We start from the raw sequence: 26,887 nt of genomic DNA on the forward strand, positions 1-26,887 counted from the left end.
AGGGAAAATGTCATGAAGATGTTTTATAGGTGGTACTTGACACCCATGAAATTATCAAAAATGTATAAGGTGGATAACAAGTGCTGGAGATGTAAAGACATAGAGGGCTCCTTCTACCATATGTGATGGGAGTGCAGAAGGGTGAAACAATTTTGGGAGAAAGTACACACTGAATTGAAGAAGATATTAAAGTACACGTTCATAAAGAAACCAGAAATCTTCCTTCTAGGGATATTAGGACAAGAGATAAAAAAGGAAGACCGCAGATTGGTATACTATGCGGTTACGGCAGCAAGGGTAGTATTAGCTCAGAGGTGGAAACTACGGGAAACTCCAACGGTGGAGGAGTGGAGAACTAAGTTGTCGGATTACGCAGAGTTGGATAGATTAACAGGAAAAGTAAGATACATAAGACACCAAGTGTTCACCAAAGATTGGGAAAAGTATGTAGATTATCTGGAATGTATTAGTGAAGGACAAATAACGCTAAAGGGATTTAGAGACGCACTGTGAAAGACTAAGAGTTATTGTACAAAGCAAACAGGAATTAGGAATCGGCATAATGACAATATAAGTAATGAAACGTGTAACCTTATTTATTGCTTCGAATGATTTACGGACAGGCTGAAGGAAGTCCCGCAAAAGATGACTATGTTATATGGATGATATGGAAATGATAATTGTTGTTTATTATTTTTAATTTTTCTTTTCTGTGTATTTTTTTTCCTTTTTTTTTGTATTTGTGTGTTACTTTTTATGCTTTTTGGAAATAATCAATAAAAAAGAATGATAAAAAAAGAAAACCTTGCCATTCTGTGGATTGCCCTTAATTACACCCCCAAAATTTTCGACAGGGTTATACACAACAGAGTACAGAGAAACGAGTAGTGCCAGCCAACTGTGGCAGAGTTAATTGTGCAGATTAGCCCTCATGCCTATTTAAGCAATTGGCAGCTTTATAAACAAAAGGAAACTGCTCTGGCACAGCATATATAAACAGGGTTTATTATTATTATTATCATTTCATTATGAAATCAGTAGTACTGTATTTAGACAAAAGGTGGTTTGTTCTTCTTTTCTAAGGGATCGTTCTTCAGCACTTCAAAGAGGGAAAGCATTTTGCTCACCATTGAATCCAGCAGTCCATAAACCTAAGAACAGGAGTCAAAAAAACTTTCAGGACAAAAGTGTGGACAGCAAAGTCCCAGTAGAAAGGTACACATGAACAGACAGTCAAGTATGGTTTTTCTCAGGTGGTTTTTGTGTCTGTGAGGCATCCCATAACAAACATTCTCTGTGTGTGAGAGAGGCATTTTTCAGTCTTTAACAGAGCAACCCTGTACAGTATATGTCTGTTCAGAAGTATGCCCCACTGAATGCTCTGTGGGGCTTGCTTTCAGATACATGGGTGTAGGACTGCAGCCTTAATGACCAACTGCAACTGAGGATAACCCTGTATATTACTGCTGCAGAATTCCATCATCAGTGACAAATTGGAGCAATCCCAACAGCTCCTAAAGCCTCTTTGTTCCATTAGTGTAATGGCTGAGGAAGCTACAAACATATAAACCAAGGGTCAGCGAACTTTTTCAGCAAGGGGCCGGTCCACTGTCCCTCAGACCTTGTGGGGGGATGGACTATATTTGGGGGGGGGGAATGAAGGAATTCCTATGCCCCACAAATAACCCAGAGATGAATTTTAAATAAAAGGACACATTCTACTCATGTAAAAACATGCTGATTCCTGGACCATCCACAGACTGGATTTAGAAGACGATTGGGCCAGATGTAGCCCCTGGGCCTTAGTTTGCCTATCCATGATATAAACATATACTATTTGGGGTACATGTAAAGCTGTAGTCCTAGCCTCACCAAACTTGGGAATAAGGCCCACTGAATTGAACAGGACTTCGGAGTAGACATTAGGACTGTGCTGTAACCTGCTGCCAATCTTTCTTTTCAGTGGGCTGAGGAAAGGCTGAAATCTTGCCTCACACAGGTGCAAAAGAGGACTGTGCATTTAGAGGCAGGGGAGAATTGTCATTTCAACAGGTTAAGTGCTTCATAAAATTTTGGGAAGCACTCTCGGCCCCACGTTTTCTCTCTCATGTCTGACCTGCTGAGCTGAAGAAGATGCAACCCCGTATATCCTTTTGGCTAGTGGAGGTGGAAGGCAGGCTATCGTGCCTGCTGGCTGTTCTGGGAGATCCTGGAATGGCCCTCAGGTGCTGGCCTAGCCTGCCCTTCTAAGCTAAGATCAGGGGTGAGAAGTGGCAGGAATTAGATGGCCATGAAATGCACACTTGCCCACTGCATACTCAAGTGTGGCTCAGTAGACATGGGTAGGATTTTAGGAACAGAGGAAGCTGCCTTATCAGATCATTAGCCTATCTAGCTCAGTTCTGTCTAAACCAACCGGCGGCAGCTCTCCAGGATGTCAGGCAGGAGTCTCTCAAGCTCTTGCAGCCAATCAGAACCCACGGATGTTTGGGTTCCAAAGAACGTTTGCAAACCGGAACACTTACTTCCGGGTTTGCGGCGTTCAGGAACCAAAACATCCAAGTTCCAGAGTGTTCGGGATCCAAGGTATGACTGTATTTTTATTATTAAATTTCTATACCACCCTTCATTTAGAATATAAAAACAAACAAAAACAATTGCCCCCCAGTTTAAAAGGCCATAGATTGTATTAAAATGTTATGGTTCTGGCTGAGTTTATTCCGGAATAGCAGCCCTACCCAAATTTCTTTGCTGCCTAGCCCTATGCTGTTAGGAGACAAAAAGTGTAATTATTCCATCGGTCTATCAAGTCTCAAGTCTGAGCACTGAAAAGAAGTCAGTGGGGAGAATCGATTCGTGTTTCAGGACTGCAGGAGATGCTATTTCTCCCTAATGCCCGGCCTCTGTGTTATCACAGAAGATAACTCTGCTAGATCAGCTTGAGGAAGCAAATGAAAAAGTCACTCTGAACTTGCGGAGAAGGTACCCATTTCAAAAGCAATGCATGCATGAAGGACTCATTATAGAGAAGTTTTAACTTTCATCTCAGGAGCCCGGATTAAACAGTTGCCTGTCTGTCACAAATGCACAGCAAGTTCTAAGCCTGACATCAATTGCCGTATGTTGAAAAGATGGCACAAAATGAAAAAGCAACTGGGAGAAGATGACAAGCAGCCTCATCCTAGGCACATTTGTTCAGAAGCAAGGCCCACTAATTTTAACAGTAAAGGTAAAGGGACCCCTGACCATTAAGTCCTGTCGTGGAGGACTCTGGCGTTGCAGCGCTCATCTCGCTTTACTGGCTGAGGGAGCCGGCGTTTGTCCACAGATAGTTTTCCCGGGTCCTGTGGCCAGCATGACAAACCAGAGCAGCACACGGAAACACCGTTTACCTTCCCACCGGTGTGCTCCTATTTATTCACTTGCACTTTGACGTGCTTTTGAACTGCTAGGTTGGCAGGAGCTGGGACCGAGCATTGGGAGCTAACCCTGTCGCGGGGATTCAAACCGCCAACCTTCTGATCAGCAAGCCCTAGGCTCTGTGGTTTAGACCACAGCGCCACCCGCATTAACAGTACATACCTACAAATAACAGGGTTCAGAACTTTGGCTAAAGCAGTGAGGAAATGGACAAAAGGTGACAGCAGTGGGCACACCGACTTACTTCAACATAAAGTTTCTCATGGTACTTTTCCTGCAGGATTGGGTCCACCTGTTCTTGGTGAGCTTCTTGGGCCTCTGACCCTGCAGCTTCCTGTGACGCAGACACAGACTCCTTTGTCTCCTTTGTGGAACCTCTTGCTTTTCTCTCTTCTTTCAATTTGGCTTTCGTGCTTTTTGGACGTTCCTGTTTAGAAAAAACACAGGTATGATATAGACTATAGAGAGAGCTCGGAGCAAGCCGAGGACATATGTCACATGCACGTCTTCTCATGTGTATTTCCCAGCAAGTTGCACGTCCGAAGGAAGCCGCCCTTTCACAGCAAAGAGGCAGCTCTGTTCGGAAGCTCCAAAATCCTTTTCCTCGGAACCAAGTCCTTCGTTTCCAGCATTCTTATCTTACAAGAGTCCAGCTATGTACCTCTTTGGCCGCTTTCGCTTTTTCTTTGTCTTTTTCCTTTGCAGCCTTCTTGTCTTCTTTCTGAGGTTTCCGGTCCTCTTTCCCTGTCCTCACGGTAACTGGCTTCACCTCAACTGCGCAGAAAACAGAGTAGTTTTGCTAAACTGAACCCTCTTTAGACTAGAAGTGACAACTTTCCATTATTTCACCGGTCACCGCCATCTACTTTTTTTTGCCAGGTAACTAGTACCAAGCTCTGAAAAGTCAGGAACATTTGACATCCTGTTCAACAAACATCATTCGCACATCACCATGGCTTAGCATGAGCACACGAACATGCAGGTTTCTGGAGCTGAGCTGCAAAGGCTTTGCTCCTCCCTGGTCATTTTGCTGCTGAGCTGACCTACTTGTGATTTGTTTGGAGAACGCTAAACCCAAGTTCAGATGATGCACTACAACAAACCATGGCTTAGTTCAGCAGCAAAACAACTGGAGAGGAACAAAACAGCTGCAATCTCCTCTCCAAGAGCTCACTTGGTTGCTCATTCATACTAAACTTTTAGCTTCCTGTTAATTATGCTGCTTTGAATATATACTATACTATGTAGTATAATATATACTATAATGTTTCTTTAAATAATAATATTTCCCGGCCTTTTGACTAAGATCAAGTGTAGTATCTGTTTTTTAAGAACAGATACTACACTTGATCTTAGTCAAAAGGCTGGGAAATACAATTATTATTCTTTAAAGAAATATTATAGTATGACGAACTTGCAAGCAGGATTTGAAGCATGAGGAACAGGAAAAAAAATAGGACTTACTATAATATTGTTTTGTTATAAGAGATAGAAGATAGGGTGTAGTAAAAGGAGAGAAAATAAAATCACCATGGAAAAGGGGATGGGAAGTCAATAAAACAAAACAATGTATTGAAGTGTATATGTGGAAATTTTTCCTTTTTCTCTTGAAATTTTACACACACACACACACACACACACATAGGTTACCAGATGTCCCTGTTTCCCAGGGACAGTCCCCAGATTTACAAATCAGTCCCCATACAAAATCCATTGAAGTTGAAAAGTGTCCCCAGATTCAAATCTGGTAACCTCTCTCTCTCTATATATATATATGTACACACACACACACACACACACACACACACACACACATATATATATATATATATATATATATATATATATATATATATATATAGTATACTTTATATTTTACTTTCTTCAGCAATGTTTGATTGTTTCATTTGATTTGATGTAGGTTGTAAACAACTCTGAGATGTTTTTCTTAAAAATAGAAAGCGTCATAGAAATGAACTTAATGACCGGGAAAAGAAAAGTGCATAAAGGATTCTACAATCATACAATCAGGAGATAGCTAATGAGGGTGTGGGAGAGGTACAAAGATTTAATAGAACAAAAAACACCCTGGTGGTTATCACCAATTGAAGCTTCATTGCTCAAACCGCTTGGCAAAAAAGGGAAGTAGCCTACATATAGAGAGTAATTGAGAGATCAAGAAGGGAAATGGAAGTTAAAAGATTATGAGGAAATTAAAGACCATTTTCAGAATTGGCTGCATTATAGACAATTATAAAAATGTATAAAGAAGATAACAAAAAAGGGTTTAGTTATACAACTTCCAGATTTCAAAAGGAAGTTATAGAAGAAGAAGTGAAGCTGCTGGAGAAAGCATATAGTATTCTGCTAGAATGGGAAGGTCAAATCAGTTATGATCAAATGGGCACAAGATATAGGTCATAATATACAACTTGAGGACGGGGAGAAATTGTGGGAAGTAGATCTGAAATTTACAGATTGTTCTCTTTTGAAAGAAAACTACTTATATGAAAATGATTTACAGATGGTATATCACACCAGTACAAATAGCAAAAATGTACAAAACCGGGTCGTACACATGCTGGAAATGTAAAGAAAAAGAAGGTACTTTTTATCATATGTGGTGGGAATGTAGAAGTTAAAAAATTTTGGGAAATGATATACAATGAATTTTTTAAAATGTTTAAAATAACATTTATAAAGAAACCTGAAGCATTTTTGTTAGGGATTGTAGGACAAGACCTGCCAAAAAAACCCCAAAGAATGTATTTATGTACGCTACAACAGCTGCAAGTGTCTTGTTAGCACAAGGATGGAAGAATGAGGAAATCCCAATGAAAGAACAGTGGCAAGAAAAATTGATGAGCTATGCGGAATTGGCTAAGCTGACATACAAACTGCGTAATAAGGACAATCGTGACTTGAAGGAAGAATGGGACCTTTTTACAAATTATCTAAAAAGACAACAAAACAACTTAGACTCCTTGGCAGGTTTTGAATAAACATCCAAAAAGTTATCAGTTGAATATATGATAGATAAGGCAACGATATGTACAATTTTATAATATGCAGGGGATAATATGTGCAAAGAAACCAGGGAGGGGAGCTGAGGGAAGTCCTGGGGGGGGGAGAGGGAGGGAGGGGAGGGGGCAAAGGGGGGGAATGTAAATGGTTATTGCTAAAATTGTTCAATAAAAATATATTCAAAAGAAAGAAAGAAATTAACTTAATGACGACGACAACAACACTGGCATAACAACCTAGCATGGTAAAAGGTAAAGGGTAAAGGAGGCCTGGACGGTTAAAAGCCAGAGCACATGGAAACACCATTTACATTCCCGCTGCACCGGTACCTGTTTATCTACTTGCACTGTCATGCTTTCGAACTGCTAGGTTGACAGGAGCTGGGACAGAGCAACGTTTGCGGGGAATCCAACTGCCAACCTTCTGATCAGCAAGCCCAAGAGGCTCAGTGGATTAAACCACAGTGCCACTCGCATTCCATCCTAGCATGACGAGGTCATTAACTACATAGCTGGATTGGCAGGCTGCACTCCTGGCCTCTCCAGATTCTGCCAAGCTCCACAGAAAGATCTCCGTTGACAGAATAGCTCACCTACTTCCTCTGGAACAATTTCTACGTAAGTATCCTTCTCAGGCATACCAAGCAGCGACCTGAGCACCAGCGAACGGCTCACCAGACCATCGATCACTTCACGCCACAACTGGAAACTGCAATGAAAAAGGAACTAATTTAAGTCTGAGGAGGAGGAGGGGCCTGGGAAAGCAATAGAATGTTGCTACCTGTTTTTCAATGGTTTTTCTCCACATTCAGAACCAAAGGCAGCCTGAAACTAGCAGGAGCTGCCCCATGTTAATGCGACAAGGCAGGAAAAGGAAGCTAGAAGTGTTGTCACATTCCAACTACCATCAGCTCGGTCCAACTAACTACCCAGCTCAAGTCAATGACCTGGGGCCAGTCACCATCTGTCAGGCCAATCAAGAAGGTTGTTGCAAGGGGCGGGAAATGGAGGAAGGAGAAGAGCAATACATGCTTCCCTGAACTCCTTGGAAGAAGGGACTGTGGAATAAACAAACCCAACTACATCTAGAATTGGCTTAAGAACGAAGACAACTGTGAGCCACCCAGCACCCCAAAATACCTTTCCTCCTCTTAACATGGATCAACCCACCCCAGCTTCTTCTCTACTCTACATAGCATTTGGGTTTGCTTCTGGAGGGGATAACAGAATCATAGAATTGGGGGACCCCATGGGTCATCTAGTCCAACCCCCTGCAATGCAGGAATCTCAGCTAAAGCATCCATGGCAAATGGTCGTACCACCTCTGCTTAAAGACGTCCAAGGAGAACGTTCCATTGTAGAGCAGCTCTTACTGTCAGAAAGTTCTTATGTTTAGTTAGAATATCCTTTCTTGTAACTTGAAGCCATTGGTTCATGTCCTACCCTCCCAAGCTTGTTCCCTCTTCCGTGTGGCAGTCCTTGAGATATTTGAAGAATGGCTATCGTATCTCCTCTCAGTCTCCTCTTTTCCAGCTAAACATACCCAGCTCCTTCAACCGTTCCTCATATGGCTTGGTTTCCAGACCCCTGATCAATTCTAATTTGGCTGACAATGTTACCAGTCAGCTAGCGTAAGGTGTCTGGTGGACAAAATCAATCCTTTACAGCAGTTGTGGGGAGCCTTTGACCTTCCAGATGTTGCTGAACTCCAGCTCCCCTTCTCCCTTGCCACTGGCCATGCTAGTTGGGGTTGATGGGAGTTGGATTTCAGCAACATCTCAAGGGCCACAGGGTCCCCCATCCCTGCTTTGCAAGCACCCACAACATACCATATTTGGTAAAGGAGGTCTGTCTGAGGCATCACTGGTGGATAACAAAGCTCCAAGGCTGCTTTATTGAGCTGGGCCAGGGCAGCTTCTCGTTCCTCTTCCTCGGGGATTGTCAGCAAAGTCTAACGAGAGAGAAATCACAGCCAACATTTCTCGGTTTAGTAACACCAAATGTTCCTGGCTATCCACGGCCAGACCAAGATCACCATGCCCGGTAGAATGAAAAATTTGGGCAAAAGAGCTGCCCCACCTCTAGCAGCCTCTGTGAAAGTTAATAGCTGGCCTCAGCCTTGTAATGCTTCTACACCTCCAACACTCCCCTGTCCAAGGGAAAGGACCCCTGGATGGTTAAGTCCAGTTAAAGGTGACTACGGGGTTGCAGCGCTCATCTCGCTTTCAGGCCGAGGGAGCTGGCGTTTGTCCACAGACAGCTTTCCGGGTCATGTGGCCAGCATGACTAATCCACTTCTGGTGCAACAGAACAATGTGACGGAAATCAGAGCGCACAGAAAGGCCATTTACCTTCCCGCCACAGCGGTACTGATCTACTTGCAGTGGCGTGCTTTTGAACTGCCAGGTTGGCAGGAGCTAGGACAGAGCAATGGGAGCTAACCCCGTCACAGGGATTCGAACCACCGACCTTCTGATCAGCAAGCCCAAGAGACTCAGTGGTTTAGACCACAGCACCACCCGCATCCCTTTACTGAATGACTGAACCACAAGATCTGTATTTGCTGGATACAGGGATTCTCCCTTTTGGCATCCACCTTAAAAAAATGACATGGGACTAAACATATGAAAAGCCATATTTGCATTTGAGTTTCTAATGAAGATAATAGCATTGGAAGTGGGCTGGATCTCTGGAAGCGGGCTGGATCTCTGGAAGCTGGCTTGGAAAATAAAGACAATCACTGGGAAATAGAACTAACGATGCATTGCTCTTCCGGGGTTACTCGTGCAAGCGTCTTAAGACAGCATGTTTGTACACACCACATTCCAGTGTCTCAAGTCCTAGACACTGATTCTTCTTTCAATCTAGCTGCCTTCAATAAACGAAAAGTTTGGATATGTTGATAACAAGGCCGACGCTTTCTAGGAACAGGGCAGAGCCAGGAGAAGTAAGGAACACCCGAATCAAGCACCTGTTTGAAATCAAAGATGGACAGATTCCACTCCACTCGGTTGATGTCCTCCATTCGGTTGGCGTCCTCCACATCAGACCTACTCAGCTCGCCGGCCAGCTCCTCCACCATGGCCTTCCTCACCGAAGAATCATCTGGGGACACACTCTTACGGGGCAATTCGTCGGGACTCTTCTGCCGAGACTCCCCACCGCTCTTGGGTAGAGAGGCTTCCTCTTGGGTAGCGATGCTTTTCATCATCTCCTCCTCGTATGGAGGAGGATTCATAAGTTTATTCCACAGCTCATACAGCTCCTTTACCACTTGGTGCTGGTAGTACAACTGAAAGCGAGAGAAGATAAGGGAAGAACGTGAGAAAAGCCCCTCTGGTCCATCACTCTCTTCTCACCGTAGCCAATCAGATGCTCGTGGGAACCCCAACAAGCAGGACCCCAAAACAAGAGCACCTTCCCTACTTGCAAGGCCCAACAACTGGTATTCAGAAGATAAGGAAAGTAAGGAAGGATTGAATACGCTATGATATTAACATACTTAAACAGATTCCGATAGATTCCATGATGTAGAAATCCCATTTTAGGATAGAACCTGATATGCCAGCCCAATATAAATAAATAAAAAATGGCTCCCAGATCTGCCATGGGAGTTGTGATGTAGAGTTAACGGTTGCTGCTTCAACTATAGGTGGCTCTGTGGCAGTGAATCATGTTCTCTTACAATAAAGCTGTTCCTTTGTTAAACAACATCTTGGCCTAGCTTCTTCCCTGAAATCACCTGACAGGAGCAGTATAGAATCACAGAATTGTAGAGCTGGAAGGGACCCCTTGCGATGCAGGAATCTTTTGCCCAACGTGGGGCTCGAAAGCATAACCCCGAGATTTAAGATTCTCATGATTAACAGACTGAGAGTATGCTGGCTAAGTTCTGGAAACAGCGGCTACAGCTCCTCTTAGGGGAGGGGGACTGTGTCACTAAAGTCCACAATCCCTTCAAAGTTCAAAACTCTTCGTTCTAGCCTTTAGGCAACAGAAATACAAATGTTCCTCAATAAGGAATGTTGTGAAAAGTCAGTCAGTCTCAGTTTTTAAAGTACAGTGGTACCTCAGGTTAAGTACTTAATTCATTCCGGAGGTCCGTAGTTAACCTGAAACTGTTCTTAACCTAAAGCACCACTTTAGCTGATGCGGCCTCCTGCTGCCGCCGCGCCGTCAGAGCATGATTTATGTTCTCATCCTGAAGCAAAGTTCTTAACCTGAAGCACTATTTCTGGGTTAGCGGAGTCTGTAACCCGAAGCGTATGTAACCTGAGGTACCACTGTAACATTGAGCCCCGTCCTCCAGGCCTCAGTGACTAAGCCAACAGTCCTGTATACACTTAGAAAGGAGTAAGTACCATGTAACTCTGTGGCACACACTTCTAAATAGAGACAGGAGTGCAGCGCATGAACCCTAAAGCTGATTCCTGACATCCTGACCCATAAAAAACCAACAGCACCCTCTCACTCCAAAGCAGAAAGATACCTCTGGGTTCATTCTGTGGAATAGCTCTTCCTCTGTGACATACGCATCGTGAGGAGACCGTGGTCGCTCTGGCACACGGATTCGATCAAGCAGGTCCTTCAGATTCTCTTCCACTATGACAGCAACTTCCTGGGCTTCTAGCTCTTCCTGTGATTTCCAAGAAAAGCACATGGAAGTTTGGGTATGCACATTCCTGTTGCTGAGGCACACGGAGAGATAAATACATAAACATGCAATGTCGCCTCAGGGCGGCAGAAGCAAAGAGGAAGGAAACTCTGCCCTCTGCCACTGCCCAGATGAACAAGGGCTAAGGCCCTTCTGTTTGAGCATCTCTGCCCAGCCAGCCTCACAAGGTCACTGTAAAAGAGTGAGTGGCCCAAGGTCACCTAATGGGCATCATGAATGAGTGGAGGTTTAAACTCTGGTCTCCCTGGTCCTGGCTGGAAGTTCTGCTTTGGCCTGGAGAGTCAAGAAGGGAACCGTCCATTATAGTCAGTCAGGGGACACCAGCAAGCTGAGTTGCAACTGCTCATGCTGAGCCCATGATCACTGTCCCCTTCACTGCAGATCTTTGCCACCTTCTCTTATCACTTGTAAATGTAATCTCCTCCTGGGAGTGTTAAGCCAAGATAAGATCACCTAAAATGTCACTCCTTCCTTGCTGCTGCTACCTCCACACCTTAACTAATCAAGAAGTTTCAGTGGTCTGAGGTTCCTTCCAGAAAAGCCCCAAAGATAGCTTGATCTATTTCTCCCCCACCAAACTGGAAAGCAGGATGAAGATGTATTTTTTAGAAACCACTTCTCAAGAGATTGAGGACAAACCTTTCCTGACAGGATTGGAAGTCTTTGTTCTTGTTTTTTTATTTTTAAGCCCAAGTTGGGCAAAAGTTGATGCTTTTCACCTCAGCAACCAGGAAGCTTTTGGATACTGAAAAGACAAGAGCTAAAGACCCCTTCCTCTCTGGCAAGCCCAACCCTTCACTCTCCCCCCCCCCATACAATAAAGTGCGCCTTTTGTTAACTCTGGGGGTGCCAGAATCTAGAGCGCAATCAGGTCTTAATTCAAAAGATCCAGGGTAACACGTGAGAACTGCAGGCTTGCATGCAAACTGTACACTACGTAAGAGAGGCATAGTTCTGAATCTTTCAGTGTTAGTGGTGGACTTGGCGGTGATGGACTTAACTTCCCTCAGGACCAGCCAATATGGCCAACAGTCAGGAATGATGGGAGCCGTAGTTTCCAGCAACATCTGGAGGGTCACAGGCTAACCAACCCTGCTCTACAGAAATCCCTGATGGCATTCTTTCATCCGTGTGACCATGACAAGGAAGGTATCTTTCCCCGTGGGCAAACAGAATGTGTGCTCAGGCCAACTCATCTCACAAAAGATATCTAACCTTAGAGCACCCGATAACCCACAATGTTCGTAGCCCCTGTTTGATTACCTCTATCTCGTTCCTGAGATCAGCTGATATATCTTCATACACAGCAATTCCCCACAGGGTCACTTGCAACATAGCACCTCCTAACAACACAGGACGAGTGCCAAACTCCCAGGACTCTGTGAAGATGCCTGCATTTATCGCCTTGAAGATGAAAGAAAACTTCCTGGTTTCTCTAGGTAGGATAACGCCTAACAGGAACAGAAGGGAACGGGGATGCATTGCAGTTTTGACTGGCAAGGCAACTCCTCTGACAGATACTTCACACATTGCTTTAGTTTTCATTCACATATTTTCAGATTCATATCCCCATCTACCAACAAGCAAGAGTCCTCAAGGCTTTTGTAAGGATGTAACACAGGCTTGCAAAAAACATGTGTTTTCCGCAGTGTGAATTATACAAGCGCATGTAGGATGGCCACAGCCCCCTATTTCATGTAGAGGCACCGCTAAGCGTGCCTTTGTCGTTGTGTAGTGTGCGAAATGGCCCAAGGAGGAATAGAAGGAAGACAATGATTTCAGTTTATCAGGTGGCCTTTTGCCAGGATACTGCATATAATCTTCATCTTCTGATGTCAGCCTTCCTCTTAATTTTGTCTCATACATATCATGCTCCTTGGACCGGGACGTATTAGGCAGAGTTCAGAAGAATCGCTTTAGTCAGTGCATAATGACCTGGCCTTGGACAAAACACTAGGCTCTAGGCACAAATGGTCAGTATCCTAACCATCTGGTTGAAGCCCACCCATGTGACTCTACAACCTCCAACAGCTTTTCTTCATTTGGCACCCAGGAGGATCCCCTTTGCCTCAATGCCTGGCCAAAGATGTAAAGGTAAAGGGACCCCTAACCATTAGGTCCAGTTGTGGCCGACTCTGGGGTTGCGGCGCTCATCTCACTTTATTGGCTGAGGGAGCTGGTGTACAGCTTCCAGGTCATGTAGCCAGCAAGACTAAGCCGCTTCTGGCGAACCAGAGCAGCGCACGGAAACGCCGTACCTATTTATCTACTTGCACTTTGACATGCTTTCGAACTGCTAGGTTGGCAGGAGCAGGGACCGAGCAACGGGAGCTCACTCCGTCGTGGGGATTCGAACCACTGACCTTCTGATCGCCAAGTCCTAGGCTCTGTGGTTTAGCCCACAGCGCCACCCACGTCCTGGCCACAGAAGTACCACATGCAAATAAAATGGGTGGAGGGCGGGAATCACCTAACAAGCACAGTCAGCAGCCCCTTGCAAGGACTTCCATTTGCACAGCTTTCCCCTGCCCTTCTTGAACCCCCAGAAATTAGCTCTGGGTGGGTTGGGAGAAACCCTAGAATAGTGCACAGGGGAGAGGGGGAGTAGGGGAGTCATGCTTGCACAGAATGAATGACTATAAGATCACAACATTGAATTCCACCCTCGGCCTCTCTTCCTCTTTAAGCAGCTACAATTACCTGCTAGCTACCACCAGGGCACAAAGATGATCAAACTTATACTTGAGATCAGAACAGTTATGCTCAATTCAACCTCCTGAGGAGGTTGTCCTGCCTGTCTGCCTGCACTTGGTATTTTTATCGATGCTGCAAATGTCGACCGGGGACGGGAGGAGGAATCACCCACCTGATCTAGTGTTGAAGTAAAAATTCTGCATGTCTTTCCTTTTTTTCTCTTGAAAGCTAAAGGGTTGAGGTAGCCTTCGCCAATCGTACCAGATGGCAGCCGTGCCGTCATTGCTCACAGTGAGCAGAGATTCAGCTTTCTCACCTACTAGAATTTCAAAGGTGACCCGGGCAGCGATGCCAACTTCACCCTATTGGGCCGAAAGGAAACAAAACACAAGGATGCTAGAAATGGTCAAGTTTTGCCTGGGATTAACACACTGCCCCCCATCCCCCCAAAAAACTTTACCAGCTCAGGGCAAAAGCCAGTGCCGCTTCCTGATTCTGATACATCTCTTTCAGCAAACGAAAACCCAGAAAATGTGACACCCATCAACATTTTGAACATTCTTCAAAGCACATGGAAAGGATCTGCCTTGGAAGGCAGCTTTTGTTGCATCATTAGGTACCTCTACATGATTACAAACTGAATGGAAACAAGACACAAGGCTAGAGCAGGAGAGGCTAAGAAGGTGCCCTTTAAACATTGTGCAGTACAACTCCCATCATCCCTCACCCTTAGCCATGTGGGTTGTGATTGATGGGAGTTGGAGTCAACTAATATCTGGAGGGCAGCATGGATTTGGGGACGATTTTAAAACCTAGCTTACCTCTTTCCTGCCCTTGTACCTGCGGCTCCTAGAATCTGTCAGCACGCAACAATTGAACACAGCTTAAACCGGTCAGCTAGACCAGGTGAGAGTAGCCAATGGGTCTTAAATCCTTGGTGAGTTAGGGACTTCTTGTATCTCCTGCGTGCGAAGGCAGGTGGATTGAGCGAATGAGACCAACAGCGGGTCCAACAGTCAAGAAGGCAGTTTTTGCATGTGCTGTAGAGGGAATTGAGGGACAGATGGGGCTCATCAACCTGGGAAGGTAGCCCATCTAGGAGAAGGAAAACTCTGACCCTAAACCTCCGCTGACTTGGGGCTGTACTCATTCATAAGAAAGGCTTTGGGAGTAAACTGCTCACTGCTATGCGGGGCATCTTTGGGAGAAGAAAAGGCTAAGCAGTAAGAACAACACAAATCGGGAGTGGAGTCCTTAAGGCAGCTAGATGGCATCTTTTATGCCTCCTATGGCAACTCCTGCAGCCAAGCTAGTGTCAAATGTATTGCTTTGCTTTGCTTTGCTTTGGACCACATCAGCGAGGCTGAGGGAGGGGTCTTGCCATCTGGGCAGCCCAGGATCTCCATCCACACTGCCCAGGGCTTGTGACGCAGAGAGGTCACTTTGGTACTGCAAACGCAGCAAGAACAATGCAGGAGGCAGCAGTTGCAGCCCCAGCAGGTGCAATAACCTTCCAACGGTTTGACTTCACCCCCAAAGGAGAGCTCCCGAGACAGACAGATGCCAACCGCAACAAGTCCCCCCCACCTCTTCAGAAGTGGTGTTGATCCAGCGAGCTGGTTGTTCGCAGAACTTCAGAGACGGGCCCAACACTGGTGCTGAAACCACATCTGGGTACTTTGCTAATGGGTCCCTAATAAATACAGCAAAAAAATAAAATGAAAATCATTCAAGGTCAATTACATAGCTCAGCAAGATTTAGTCTTTTCTTTTTTGTCTCCGATTGGTAATTTCTTCTCTTGCTAACCAAAAACTCATTAACTTAAGAGTTTTCTTAAATGAAGAATTATTGCATGCAGGCCACTGCTGGAGGGGTACACACTTTAAATCAAATATGGAGATATATAAGGCATGTCATCAAAAGAAGAAGAAGAAGAGAGCCAAGCCTCAACTCACTTTGGGTTTCAGAGCCTGAATGGCTAAAAGTAAAATAAAATGGGGAGGGTGTTGCATAGAAGAATTGGAGGGTGGGGGAAAGGTTAAGCGGTCACTTGCACTCACTAATTCCCCTGCCCTGCAGATACCTGCTGCCCCAGAATGAATGTTTTATGGGAAATACGGGTTTGGAGAAACCATGCTGTCCTCACAAAGTCAGGCTTTGTTCCTGGCCTCTCATCCACCCGTCATTAGCCAAACGTTACTAACCAGTGTTTTTCTTCAGGAAATTCTCTAGTTGTTTCTTCTTCTTCTTCTTTTTCTTCTTCTTCTTCTTCTGCTAAGGATGACAGACTCTCTGCCGTTACACTGGTGTATGGGTGATTTTTGCTTACAACTTCCAGGCCATCCAGGTCCTTAACTCAAGGGAAACGGGGTAGGGGGAGAAAGTGTGCTGTGATTTGTGTTGGCTTTGTTTCTATTGTTTAAAAGGGAAATCAGAATATCTAAACACAATTCACATTATAGACAAAGGGAAAGCTACCGAGAAGTTATACTTTGGCCTCGTATGAACAGCCTTGCACATTGAAATTATTGTCGCCATACCGGGTTGTAAAAATCTAGCTTTTCTAAGATATCCTTTAACTCGTTTCGCCGCTGCTTCAGAAAGAGACTCTTCTCCCAGGTGCGATGGAAACTGAGGTATTTTGAAGGTCTGGTACCTGTGGGGAACGCCCAAATGTGACCCACAGATATATACACCAACAGGTCTAGTAACTGAGCTTTAAGGTTTCTCAATAGAAAGTGTCCTCATGAATGCCAAGCTGCGAGCTTAGCTATAGCAGTTTCTGACTGATTCAAGCTGATCTGAACAGAAATTCTAGCTCCCAAGCAGCATGGAGATTTCTATTGCTTTTCTCGGTACAAACACACAACCCCTCCCTGCACAACCTCATATGAGATAATCAACAATGGGGGGAAAGCACTCAGATGTGGTGGCACCTAACAGCATGCTGCGATCATTTTCCTCTACAGCAGTGTTTCCCAACCGGTGTTCCGCGGCACACTAGTGTGCCGCGAGACGTTGCCTGGTGTGCCGCGGGGAAAATTTGAAAGATTTTTTTTTTTTTGGTAAAAGTCAAATTAGGTCCTAATCTATCCCTCGAGCGCCTCTTGTCCGTTATTGTGACGCATGAAGCGTGTTCCCGCCCACTCCCCACCCTCCCTTGCTTCTCTCTCTCTCTCTGTGGCGCTCTCCGCCGCTTCCTGCTGGGCATGCGCAGCTCGCCTTGCGCTTCCATTCCGGCCCCTCCTTCCCCCGACTACCCCGCCGCTCCGTTCCTTTCTCTTTCTCGCGTGTCAGAGAGCGGCGGCGCGAGCGCGGCGGTTCCCTCAGGGCTGACGGAGGGCTCGAGGAGGAGGAGGCAGGACGTGGAGGTGGAGAAAGCGGCGGCGGCCACCCCCCACCTCCGGCTCGAGGCCCGCGTAGAAAGCTGAGGGGGAGAGATAGATAGAGGTGGGCGGCGGCGGCAGCGGCGACGACCACGACCAACCGCCACAGTAGTTGTAGCGGTGGCGACGGCGAGCAGGGACTCCTGCTCTCTCTCCGTCGTGTGTCTCTCTCTGTCTCTCTCTCTCTCCCGGGCCCGTCCGTTGAGTCTCCCACGCGCCTCGGCTACAAGATGAGCATTGAGATCCCGCCGGGTCTGACTGAGCTGCTGCAGGGCTACACGGTGGAGGTGCTGCGGCACCGGCCGCCGGACCTGCTGGCCTTCGCCGCCGAGTACTTCGCCAAGCCGCGCTCTCCTTCCTGCCTCGCTTTGCTGCCTCCTCCCCCCCACCCCCAAAGCTTGGAGGTTCCCCGGCGCCGACCCGCAGGTTTGACCCCCTTCTCACACCTGTTCGCGCTCCTTGCACGGAATGGGGCGGATGGGGAGGAACGGGGCTCGCCGCTGCCTCCGCTCGCCCTCCCCCCCTCCGCCGGCGGTCCCGCGATTCTTGGCTTTTTGGCGGTTGGCACAGAAGGAAGGCAAGGGGGAGGGGAAAAAATTGAATCTTACACTTTCCTGCGTCCCTCCCGGCGTGACGCTGCGCGCTGACGTCACGGGGCTGTAATGGTGGTGTGCCTCGAGATTTTTTTCATGAAACAAGTGTGCCTTTGCCCAAAAAAGGTTGGGAAACACTGCTCTACAGGAATCTAGCATTCGGGTTTTGCTTTCAGACTTGGGGGGGGGGCAGTCCATGCAGTTAAGAGGCTGCTGTTTCGCCCCCGGTGGGGCCAATTTGTTGGGGTTGGCTATTCAGTCTTGGATGCTTAAGCCAAGAAATTGTCTCTTTAAAGATATTTAGCACTAGCAGACGCATCAATGGCACAAGACAACTGAAGAAGCCCAGAAAACTGTGCTCAGGGAGTGTGCTATCCGCCAAAGAGACAATTTCTTGGACTGCTAGGGCGAAACAGGGATAGAACGCTGGCACTCTGTCTTCTTTATTACTTCATATGCTGCTCCATCAGCACCTCACAGCTACCGGGAGCAACGTTGAACTTACCCTTTTCTTGAATCTTTTTGAACTTATTTTAAAAACAAGAAAAAAAAAAGAAAAACTGAGTCAAGAATTTGTAAGAACCTAGTAAAATCTGATATTGCAAGTTACTTTATTTTAGGTACGGGTAGTTTGTAAGTTTTCATGGCACTTTGTAAGTAACTGTCTCTTTCACACATATTTGATAAATGGTGTAAAATTATTTTTGAACAACTGTGTGAGTATCTGTCGCCAACGTGCTATTCCAGGCATAGGCAACCTTTGGCCCTCCAGATGTTTTGGCCTACAACTCCCATAATCCCTAGCTAACAGGACCTGTGGTCAGGGATGATGGGAATTGTAGTCCAAACCATCTGGAGGGCCAAAGGTTGCCTATGCCTGCTCTATTCTGTTGCCTGTACACACCTGCTTAATATTAATCCTGGCTGGGAAAAGTTGGGACATTCTGTCAATGCAGATAAGCGGTCTCCAGAATTTTTTGGTATTTACCATCTCAGTAGTCCTTATTAGGGCCTGACGGCAAACAGTGCCGCAGGTGGGTGCTGTGTTACTGCCCAAATGCAGGATGACTGCAAGATCACATTTGCAGCAAAGCAACAGGAAATGACTCTACCCCTTTTAAGTCATCCTTGGCAAACCCCCCCCCCCCGGGATAGCCTGATAGGCTCATGGTGCCTCACCCATCTCCTTCCAGATGCTGCGAGGTTTGCCGATGTGCGTGACTTCTTCTGGGAAGCCAAGCTCGCTTTGGCCCATTGTCACCGCCAGTCCGTTGACCTCATCTCCAATGAGCACAGGCTGGTTCCAGAATTCAGTCCCTACATTGAAGCCCTAGGAAAGAAAGCAGAAGGTCACATAGCTTTGGTTTGGTTTTGTGACACAGGATAAAATGTGGGTACAACGCGGGGGAAATAAGAACACAAGGTAAGGATACGACTCAGGATTATGAAGAGCTGCTCGGTTTAAGGATGACCAAAGTGACCTCGTGACCTCTTCTTGTTATCTGTAATTACTCTCCATCCAACTCTGCTTTGATATTATCTCTGTATTTATGACCCTGCTTTTCTAGTTTACTTTTTTTTAAATCACACACAGAAACACTCAAAGCAACACAGCCAACGAAAGTTCAAAATCAGTGACATGAGAAGGCACCAAGGCATATGACAAATCTGATGAAGTCAATATTAGTAACAGCTAAATGGTGACTTAATGTTTGCATGTTCAAACAGAAATAAAATGTTGACTGAATGTTAATTATTTCTGTTTACGTTACAGAAAATACTGCAGAGTTCTTGTGCCTTTCCCACCTGCCGATCTTACCGTTCTGAAGCTAAAAAGTAACAAGAAGGTTCTCATGCAATGCTGAGCCAAACCATGACTTTGCATGAATGTACAAGCCTGCAAGTTCCTGGAGAGGAGGCTGTGACTGTATTGTTTTCTCCTCCCTCCCTGCTGCACTTGCCGTGAGCTAAGCCACGGTTTGCCTTGGTCTGGCTATTTGACCCAAGGCTCATAGTTTGCCTTGCTCCAGACAAATCACACGTGCTGCTGCAAAAGTCTGCCACAGCTAAACATTTGTCTTTGACATCCATATTCAACACCTTAATCTTACCATTTGTGGGGATGTATTTGGAGCAATGGTCCAAGCCCAGCTGACTAACTTGCATTCCACCCCCACCCCCAAATACAGTGGTATCTCTGGTTAAGTACTGAATTTGTTCCGGAGATCCGTTCTTAACCTGAAACTGTTCTTAATTTGAAGCACCACTTTAGCTAATGGGGCCTCCTGCTGCTGCCGTGCCGCCGGAGCACGATTTCTGTTGTCATCCTGAAGCAAAGTTCTTAACCTGAAGCACTATTTCTAGGTTAGCGGAGTGTGTAACCTGAAGCGCATGTAACCTGAAGCATATGTAACCCGAGGTACCACTGTACTTCGAGGGTGCGTGTGCAAAAGACGCTTAACCACGCAGATGTGGAATTTGTCACAAGTCTCCTCAAACGTCACCCAAAGTAAGCTATGAAGAACAGCCACCTTTCCGAGGTACAGAAAAGGGAGGCTGCGGTCAATTAGCGTACGCTGCTCCTGGATTTTTCTGTAACTCTCAGCAAAGTTCATCAGCAGCTTGCTTTCCGATTTGTGGAGACATTCTAAAAACAAAACAAACAGGCAGACAGTTGTTCTCATGCTGTAGGCCAGTCCCAAGGTCTAGGAAATCCACATGGCACGTGCTCTATGCTCTGGGTTATAGCTCCACACTTACAATCACTTACTATTCATTTCAGAATATACATCCCACCTTTTCTCCAAGGAGCTCAGAAGGTGGCGTGCACATCTCTTCTCCCCCCCCCCAAAAAAACTCTCAATTTTATCCTCATAACAAGTCCGTGAGGTAGGTTAGGCTGACAGAAAGTGACCGGCCCCAAAAGTCACGCCCAGTGAGCTTGATGGCCGAGCAGGAATTTGCTCCTAGCCCAGTCCTCTACCCACTACACCACACTGTCTCCCTTACTTAAAACCTCCCCTCCACTCAAAGATAGAAAAGGCACTTGTCAGCACTGGAGTGAGTGCCATCAGCCACCATCACTAACATGGGTGCATATAGGTTTATTTGGGAACGCCTGCAACTCGCTTGCTGCAATACTTTATTTACCACACAGCCTTTTCTGCTGCATCCTCCTGAGCATCATGTTGCGGTTCCAGTTCTGAAGGGCCATGTGCTGCTGCGAAGGCGATGGGGCGCTTTTCTTTTCTTCCTCGCGCTTCTCTCTGAACCTCCCCAAAAGTGGGACTGACGCTCCATGAAGCAATTCATCAGGAACTAGTCTTGCTACCTGGGGGGGGGGGGGGGACACACAAAAACATCATTGCCATTCTGCCACTCATCATCTACACCAGCGGGCAGAGCCTGATGGAATCTATCTGGAGCAGAAGTAGGTGAGTGATGTCGCTCACCTCAATGAGTCCTTCCCCTGCCTTTTTTCTGTTCTGGGCATGCACAAAGGTATTCACGACTTGTATCCAATCTAAAAGTGTCCCATCAGTGCTAGGTTTTAAGCTTGTGTAACAGGACTCCCCACCCTCCTAAGCAACCTCTAAATCTGCTCTGGGGGTTCCCCCCAACCCTCCAGAGCAGATTTGAGGAAGGTGCGAGGCACATGGGACAGAATGAGATCATCCTGTTCCAAAAGCATAAATCTTCGCTCTGATGGGATGCTTACTTAGTGCTGCATTGGATAAAAGTAGGTCTGTCTGTCTGTCTCTCTCTCTATATATACCGTATTTTTTGCTCTATAAGACTCACTTTTTTCCCTCCTAAAAAGTAAGGGGAAATGTGTGCGCGTCTTATGGAGCGAATGCAGGCTGCACAGCTATCCCAGAAGCCAGAACAGCAAGAGGGATTGCTGCTTTCACTGCACAGCGATCCCTTTTGTTGTTCTGGCTTCTGAGATTCAGAATTATTATTTTTTCTGTTTTCCTCCTCCAAAAACTAGGTGCGTCTTGTGGTCTGGTGCGTCTTATAGAGCGAAAAATACGGTATATAATGGAGGAAGTCAGACAAAATCACCAGTAAAATGGCAGGCTTAGAAAGTTTAAACAGCTACATGGTCCTGCTGGCATAAAAATGTCCTTGAGGGATGCCTGCTCAATCAACCCGCAAAATAATACTACATACATCAGCTGAAACCAACCTGATCCTGTCCTCTTTTTGTAGCTTCTTGCTTGAATTCCTGGAGAGTTCCTAATATGCTATGGGGGAGGATATATCCAAAGTTATCAACAACTGGTTCTTCTAGACCTACAACAAAGACAGCAAAACAATAAATCATAGATCAGACCCATTGTATAGGTCGAACATCAGAGCATTTTTTTAAAAAACAACAAAACAACTTCCAACAACTATTCAGGAATTTCCAATAACTAGCATAGCTCACTGTGAAATAAAAACTGAAGGTTGACTATACCAGAATATTGCAGTGATTTCTTGGTTTCATCTGAAGTAGTTGGATAAGCAACCAGGAAATATGACTTCTTCCCTACTTCTTGGGGCTTGGATTTGCGAATGAGATACTTCTTGGTCACAGGAATTTTCTCTTTCTCTTTCTCTTTCTCTTTCTCTTCTTGAGGCAGTTGTGCAGTACGGAGCTACCGAAACAAAACACAGCCCCAATGAAATGATCACTAGAGTGAAACATGAAACTGGGATCTATGGCAACATTTTTACATGTTCAGGTGGTAAAAGAAATTCTTAGGAGAGAAAAACAAAGAAGGAATCGTAGAGGAATCTCAACACACAGTTCTGCATCCAATTCGAAACCACACCAGACCCTGCTTGGCTTCACTAATGTGCTAGCAGTTTGATTGCTGCACCACTAGGAAGCTGCCCTAGCCTTCCACAAAGACTGCTGACATCCTACACCCACCTTTTCCAAGTCTTCCAACTTGATGGCTAGAGCCTGGATTTCATCTCCTTGCAATACACAGCTCACAGGTTCCGGCTCTTCTTGAACCGGCGAGGAAGGCTGCTCATATGTTTTTTGCCTCTTCTTTTCTGAAACACAATTCCTTCGTTTTCTACAAAAATTCCATTTCACTCATCAATTTGAAAACATCGTTTAAAGTTCGGTAGAATCACAGGGTAAAGAAAAAACATTGCTCCATCCCCAGTGTATGTTGGAATTATGCAACATTCTGGCTTCAATCCAGATACAGGTCACACTCCTACCCAACAAGCCACGAATATGCATGAGCTGTATGTGGGATGCTGGGAGACTCTTCCTGGCCACTTCAATTCCCCCTTTGCATGAACGGCTGAACCAGGCATAGGCAAACACCAGCCCTCCAGATGTTTGGGACTACAATTCTCATCATCCCTAGCTAACAGGACCAGTGGTCAGTGATGATGGGAACTGTAGTCCCAAACATCTGAAGGGCTGGAATTTGCCTATGCCTGGAACAAACCAGGACCCAGCACTTTACCAGCAGCTTTCTGTTACGGACAAACCCAGAAACTATGGCTTACAGCTTCAAAACAAGCCAGGTTATTTAAACCACCTTTAAGCCATGGATTCATATCCTCCCACATTTCCAAGGGCAAAGCATTCCAACTTCTCAGGACAAGCAGAGAAAAGAAAGGGTTCCTTGTGTTAATCCTCCATGCGCCCCAGCTTTTCGCAGCTGCTTTGTACAAAAACATGGTGAAGTTGATCACCATATGACACATTTAAGCGCTGCATTTCTGTGCTTCCTTACAGGAAAGTTTATGCCTTCTTCAAGAAGTACATCTCTTTCTACACAGAGACCTAATGGAAGCCACACACTTCTGCCACAGACCTATCCTCTGCATGTTGGTTGACTCCCCTTTTAAAGCCAACCAAGCCAGTGATCATTGCCACTTCTCGTGGCAGCGAATTCTGTAAATTAATTCCACACAAAGTGCAGAAGGACCTTCTTTCTACTGTCAGGAATTACCGTAACCGCCAACTGAAAGGCCACTGAATGACGGCCTCCGTGCTCACACACCCCGGTTAAGATCTCTCACAGGAGAATCAGCACCCTGTTCTATTACTGTGCTTGACTCTGCTACCCTTTTGTTGCCACTTTCTGCCTCTGTGAATATGGTGGTCCCGGGACTGAGATCTCTGGAGCTTTTGCCAGGATATGCCCCAGCTGCAAGTGGCTTAGTTTGAGCAAACACTTAACCCTGGAACCTGTAGAACTTATAGAAAGGTGCAGCGATAATGAAGGTTATAGTGCATATGGTCCCAGGTTCAATCCCTGGCAACTCCAAGTTCAGCTGTTTGTACCCTTGACTGCCAGTCATTACGGGTCAGCAGTGGGAAGGCAACTATGTTGCTTGAATACAGTGGTATCTCGGGTTAAGAACAATTCGTTCTGGAGGTCCATTCTTAACCTGAAGCACTTTAGCTAATGGGGCCTCCTGCTGCCACTGCGCTGCTGGAGCACGATTTCTGTTCTCATCCTAAAGCAAAGTTCTTAACCTGAGGTACTATTTCTGGGTTAGTGGAGTCTGTAACCTGAAGCATATGTATCCCGACGTACCACTGTATACAACTTCTAAGGTCAGAGACAGCAGTTCCTAAACGTTCAATACCAGTCTCTTAAAGGGTAAAATACCAGCTATAAGCCCCCATGTCTCACCCCCTCCGTCCCACAGAATCCAACTTCGAGGCCCCCAATAAAATATTTGAAGGGGCTGAGCCCCCCACCCCGGCAAAGTTGATGGGCACTGCCATCCAACTGGTGTGTTTGCGCCATGTTATGTGATCGATTATGCAGGGTGGGGCTTACCTGCCCCCCAACCCCCTATTTTATTCAAGTTTCGCACCCCTGCCTCTACCTTCGCTGTGGTATGAAAAATGGCTCTACAGCGCCTTGCAACTTCCTCCTGTGGGCACCTTTTGTTTTTGTTTTTAAATTAAGTGCTCTCTCCATGACGAGCTTAATGCAAGGCGGCTTCCTTCCCGAGGCTGATGGGAAAGCCAGCCAGATGGGCTGAGTATTATTATTATTATTATTATTCCCTTTCCTACCGGGGGGCGTTTTACTGGTGCGCGAGTCCTTCTTTCCCGGCTTGTTCATTATGCCCAGGCTCCCTCCAGCTCTCGCCACCCGCGGGAACCGCTACTTTCCCCGCAAAAGCAGGCGCGCGCGTGCAGCCCGCAGCGTTCCCGTCTCCACGGCAACGACTTTCCCCCTAACAGCCCGGCTGGCGGCGGCGGCGGCAGCTCCTCCCCTCTCTCCTCCCCCAGGCGGGGCTCGCGGGGACCAATTAGGCAGCGGAGAGCCACGCCCACACACGCCGATGGGAGGGTGCGAGAAAGCCCGGGTCCCCGGACGCATGCGCAAGGCTCGGCGCAAGGGCGCCGTATTCCGCGCGCGCCGGCGCAGCCGTGCAAAACCCCGTGGCCATAGGTGGGGCGCGCGTGCGGCGAGAGTCGCGCCGCGCGTGCCTCGCTGAGCAGGTTTTGCAGATCAGCTGCGGAAGCGCGTTGAGCTGCTGTGAGCCGCACTTTGCTGCATAGGCTCGGGTTGGCACCAAGGAAAAAAGCACCCGCTGTGTTGCACGGCAATGCCTGCTAGGTAGTGGCTCCCTGCTTGCCTTCCTGTTTCATTTGTGAATCATAGCGTTGGAAGGGACCCCAGGTCTCATCTAGTCTAACCCCTGTAGCGCATGAATCCTGCCCACAGTCATCCCGGAGCGAATTCAGATCTTGTGCTTAACACCATCTCTTTTCTGCTGCTGCTGTTTTTGATGCGCAGCCGCCTCCTCCCCCACCAGATGTCAAAAAGAAAAATAGCTACTTTTAGAAGACACCTGAAGGCAGGGACGCTTTTAATGTTTAATAGGTTTTTGTATTTTAGTGTTCTGTTGGAAGCCGCCCGGAGTGGCTGGGGAAACCCAGGCAGATGGGCAGGCTGTAAATATTATTATTATTATTATTATTATTATTATTATTATTATTATTATTATTATTATTATTATTATTTACCTCTGCCAGTGGCGAGTTCACACACCAAGGCTCCAGTTGCAAGAGGAGCGGTAGAATTGGATGCCCTTTCTGAACTCCAGAAACACCCAATCGGCTGCCTCCAACTCTTGAGGAAATCCCCCTTCCTTTTCACCTTCTAAAAATGGGAATTAGCAGAGGGTGCGCCGCCCCCGCATGGATGCAAATACGCGGGCAAGTGGTGTCGCCACCGCAGTTTGGGGTTTTTGGTACTTATTCCATTGTTTTCCCCGCCTACTCCATTGAGGCAGGCTTGTTTCTCCATAAACTCGGATATGACGGTGACAGGAAAAGTCCCATTAGTTTACATGTTTACCAAGTGATGTAAAAACGTAAGTGTTGCAGGAGACGCCCAGTGAGCTCCTGACAGTTGCAAAATAAAATCCTAGGTAGGAAATGCTACAAGGAAGAACTGGACTGGGAGGACACCACTCCCCCAAAAAATATCTCTCCCCCCCCCCCGCATTTGAGAACAAACATTTGCTTTAGGATAAGAGTTCTGCTACCTTACTAGCAATTATCATATGCCAAAAAAAAAAATGGCCAAAGCAAGTGATACTCCATTTAAAGAGTTAACAATTGTTAATTGTGTAGGTGGCTTTAAAAAACAGGTGTGGGAGGCTTGAACACTTTGCTGCCTGCTGTCATTAGTTTTCTGGCAAATTATGCTGTTTTGGGGAGGGAGGGGACCAAAGCATGTATATCAAAATGCCTATAATATTTTTTTTTAAGGGGGGGAAGAAAGAAACTAAAATGGCAAAAGAAAAGAAAAAAAGTCATAAAAGTTAGAGGGGAAATCATTGTATGTTGGCCATTTCTTTTCTTCTTTAAACCGGACCACACAGGTTCCCTGCATCAAATTCCATATGGGACAAATTATTTTGTATTTTATAACTAGAATGTTCGAGCATTTAAATGATGGAATGCTCCTCTGGCTCATCCAGTTTAACTGTACACACATTTCCTTGCTCATATAATAGAAAGTTGTTTTCAGGGGATTATCTGAAAACATGTTCCCTTCTTTCCTTCAGTTAAATCTTGACCATGTTTAGTCAGAAGCAAGTCT

The 26,887-nt window shown here is 46.1% G+C and overlaps 1 protein-coding gene across 1 annotated transcript; it reads right to left on the reverse strand.

Annotated features, from left to right (window-relative positions):
* Positions 1–986: 986 nt before the first annotated feature.
* On the reverse strand, positions 987–24,995 carry MYCBPAP (MYCBP associated protein). Its single transcript, XM_081899611.1, has 19 exons — positions 24,844–24,995; positions 22,714–22,841; positions 22,255–22,435; positions 21,982–22,088; positions 20,943–21,123; positions 20,324–20,439; positions 18,972–19,122; positions 16,354–16,469; positions 16,018–16,163; positions 15,400–15,505; positions 13,985–14,174; positions 12,382–12,569; positions 10,933–11,079; positions 9,415–9,735; positions 8,273–8,394; positions 7,037–7,152; positions 4,082–4,194; positions 3,665–3,847; positions 987–1,151 (listed from the first exon to the last, which is right to left on the reverse strand). Exons 1-19 carry the CDS (start codon positions 24,890–24,892, stop codon positions 1,050–1,052), a joined length of 2,763 nt encoding a protein of 920 aa, XP_081755737.1. The 5' UTR covers positions 24,893–24,995; the 3' UTR covers positions 987–1,049.
* Positions 24,996–26,887: the final 1,892 nt, after the last annotated feature.

Source organism: Podarcis melisellensis (assembly GCF_964234715.1).
Source record: "Podarcis melisellensis genome assembly, chromosome: 2".
Taxonomy (NCBI): domain Eukaryota; kingdom Metazoa; phylum Chordata; class Lepidosauria; order Squamata; family Lacertidae; genus Podarcis; species Podarcis melisellensis.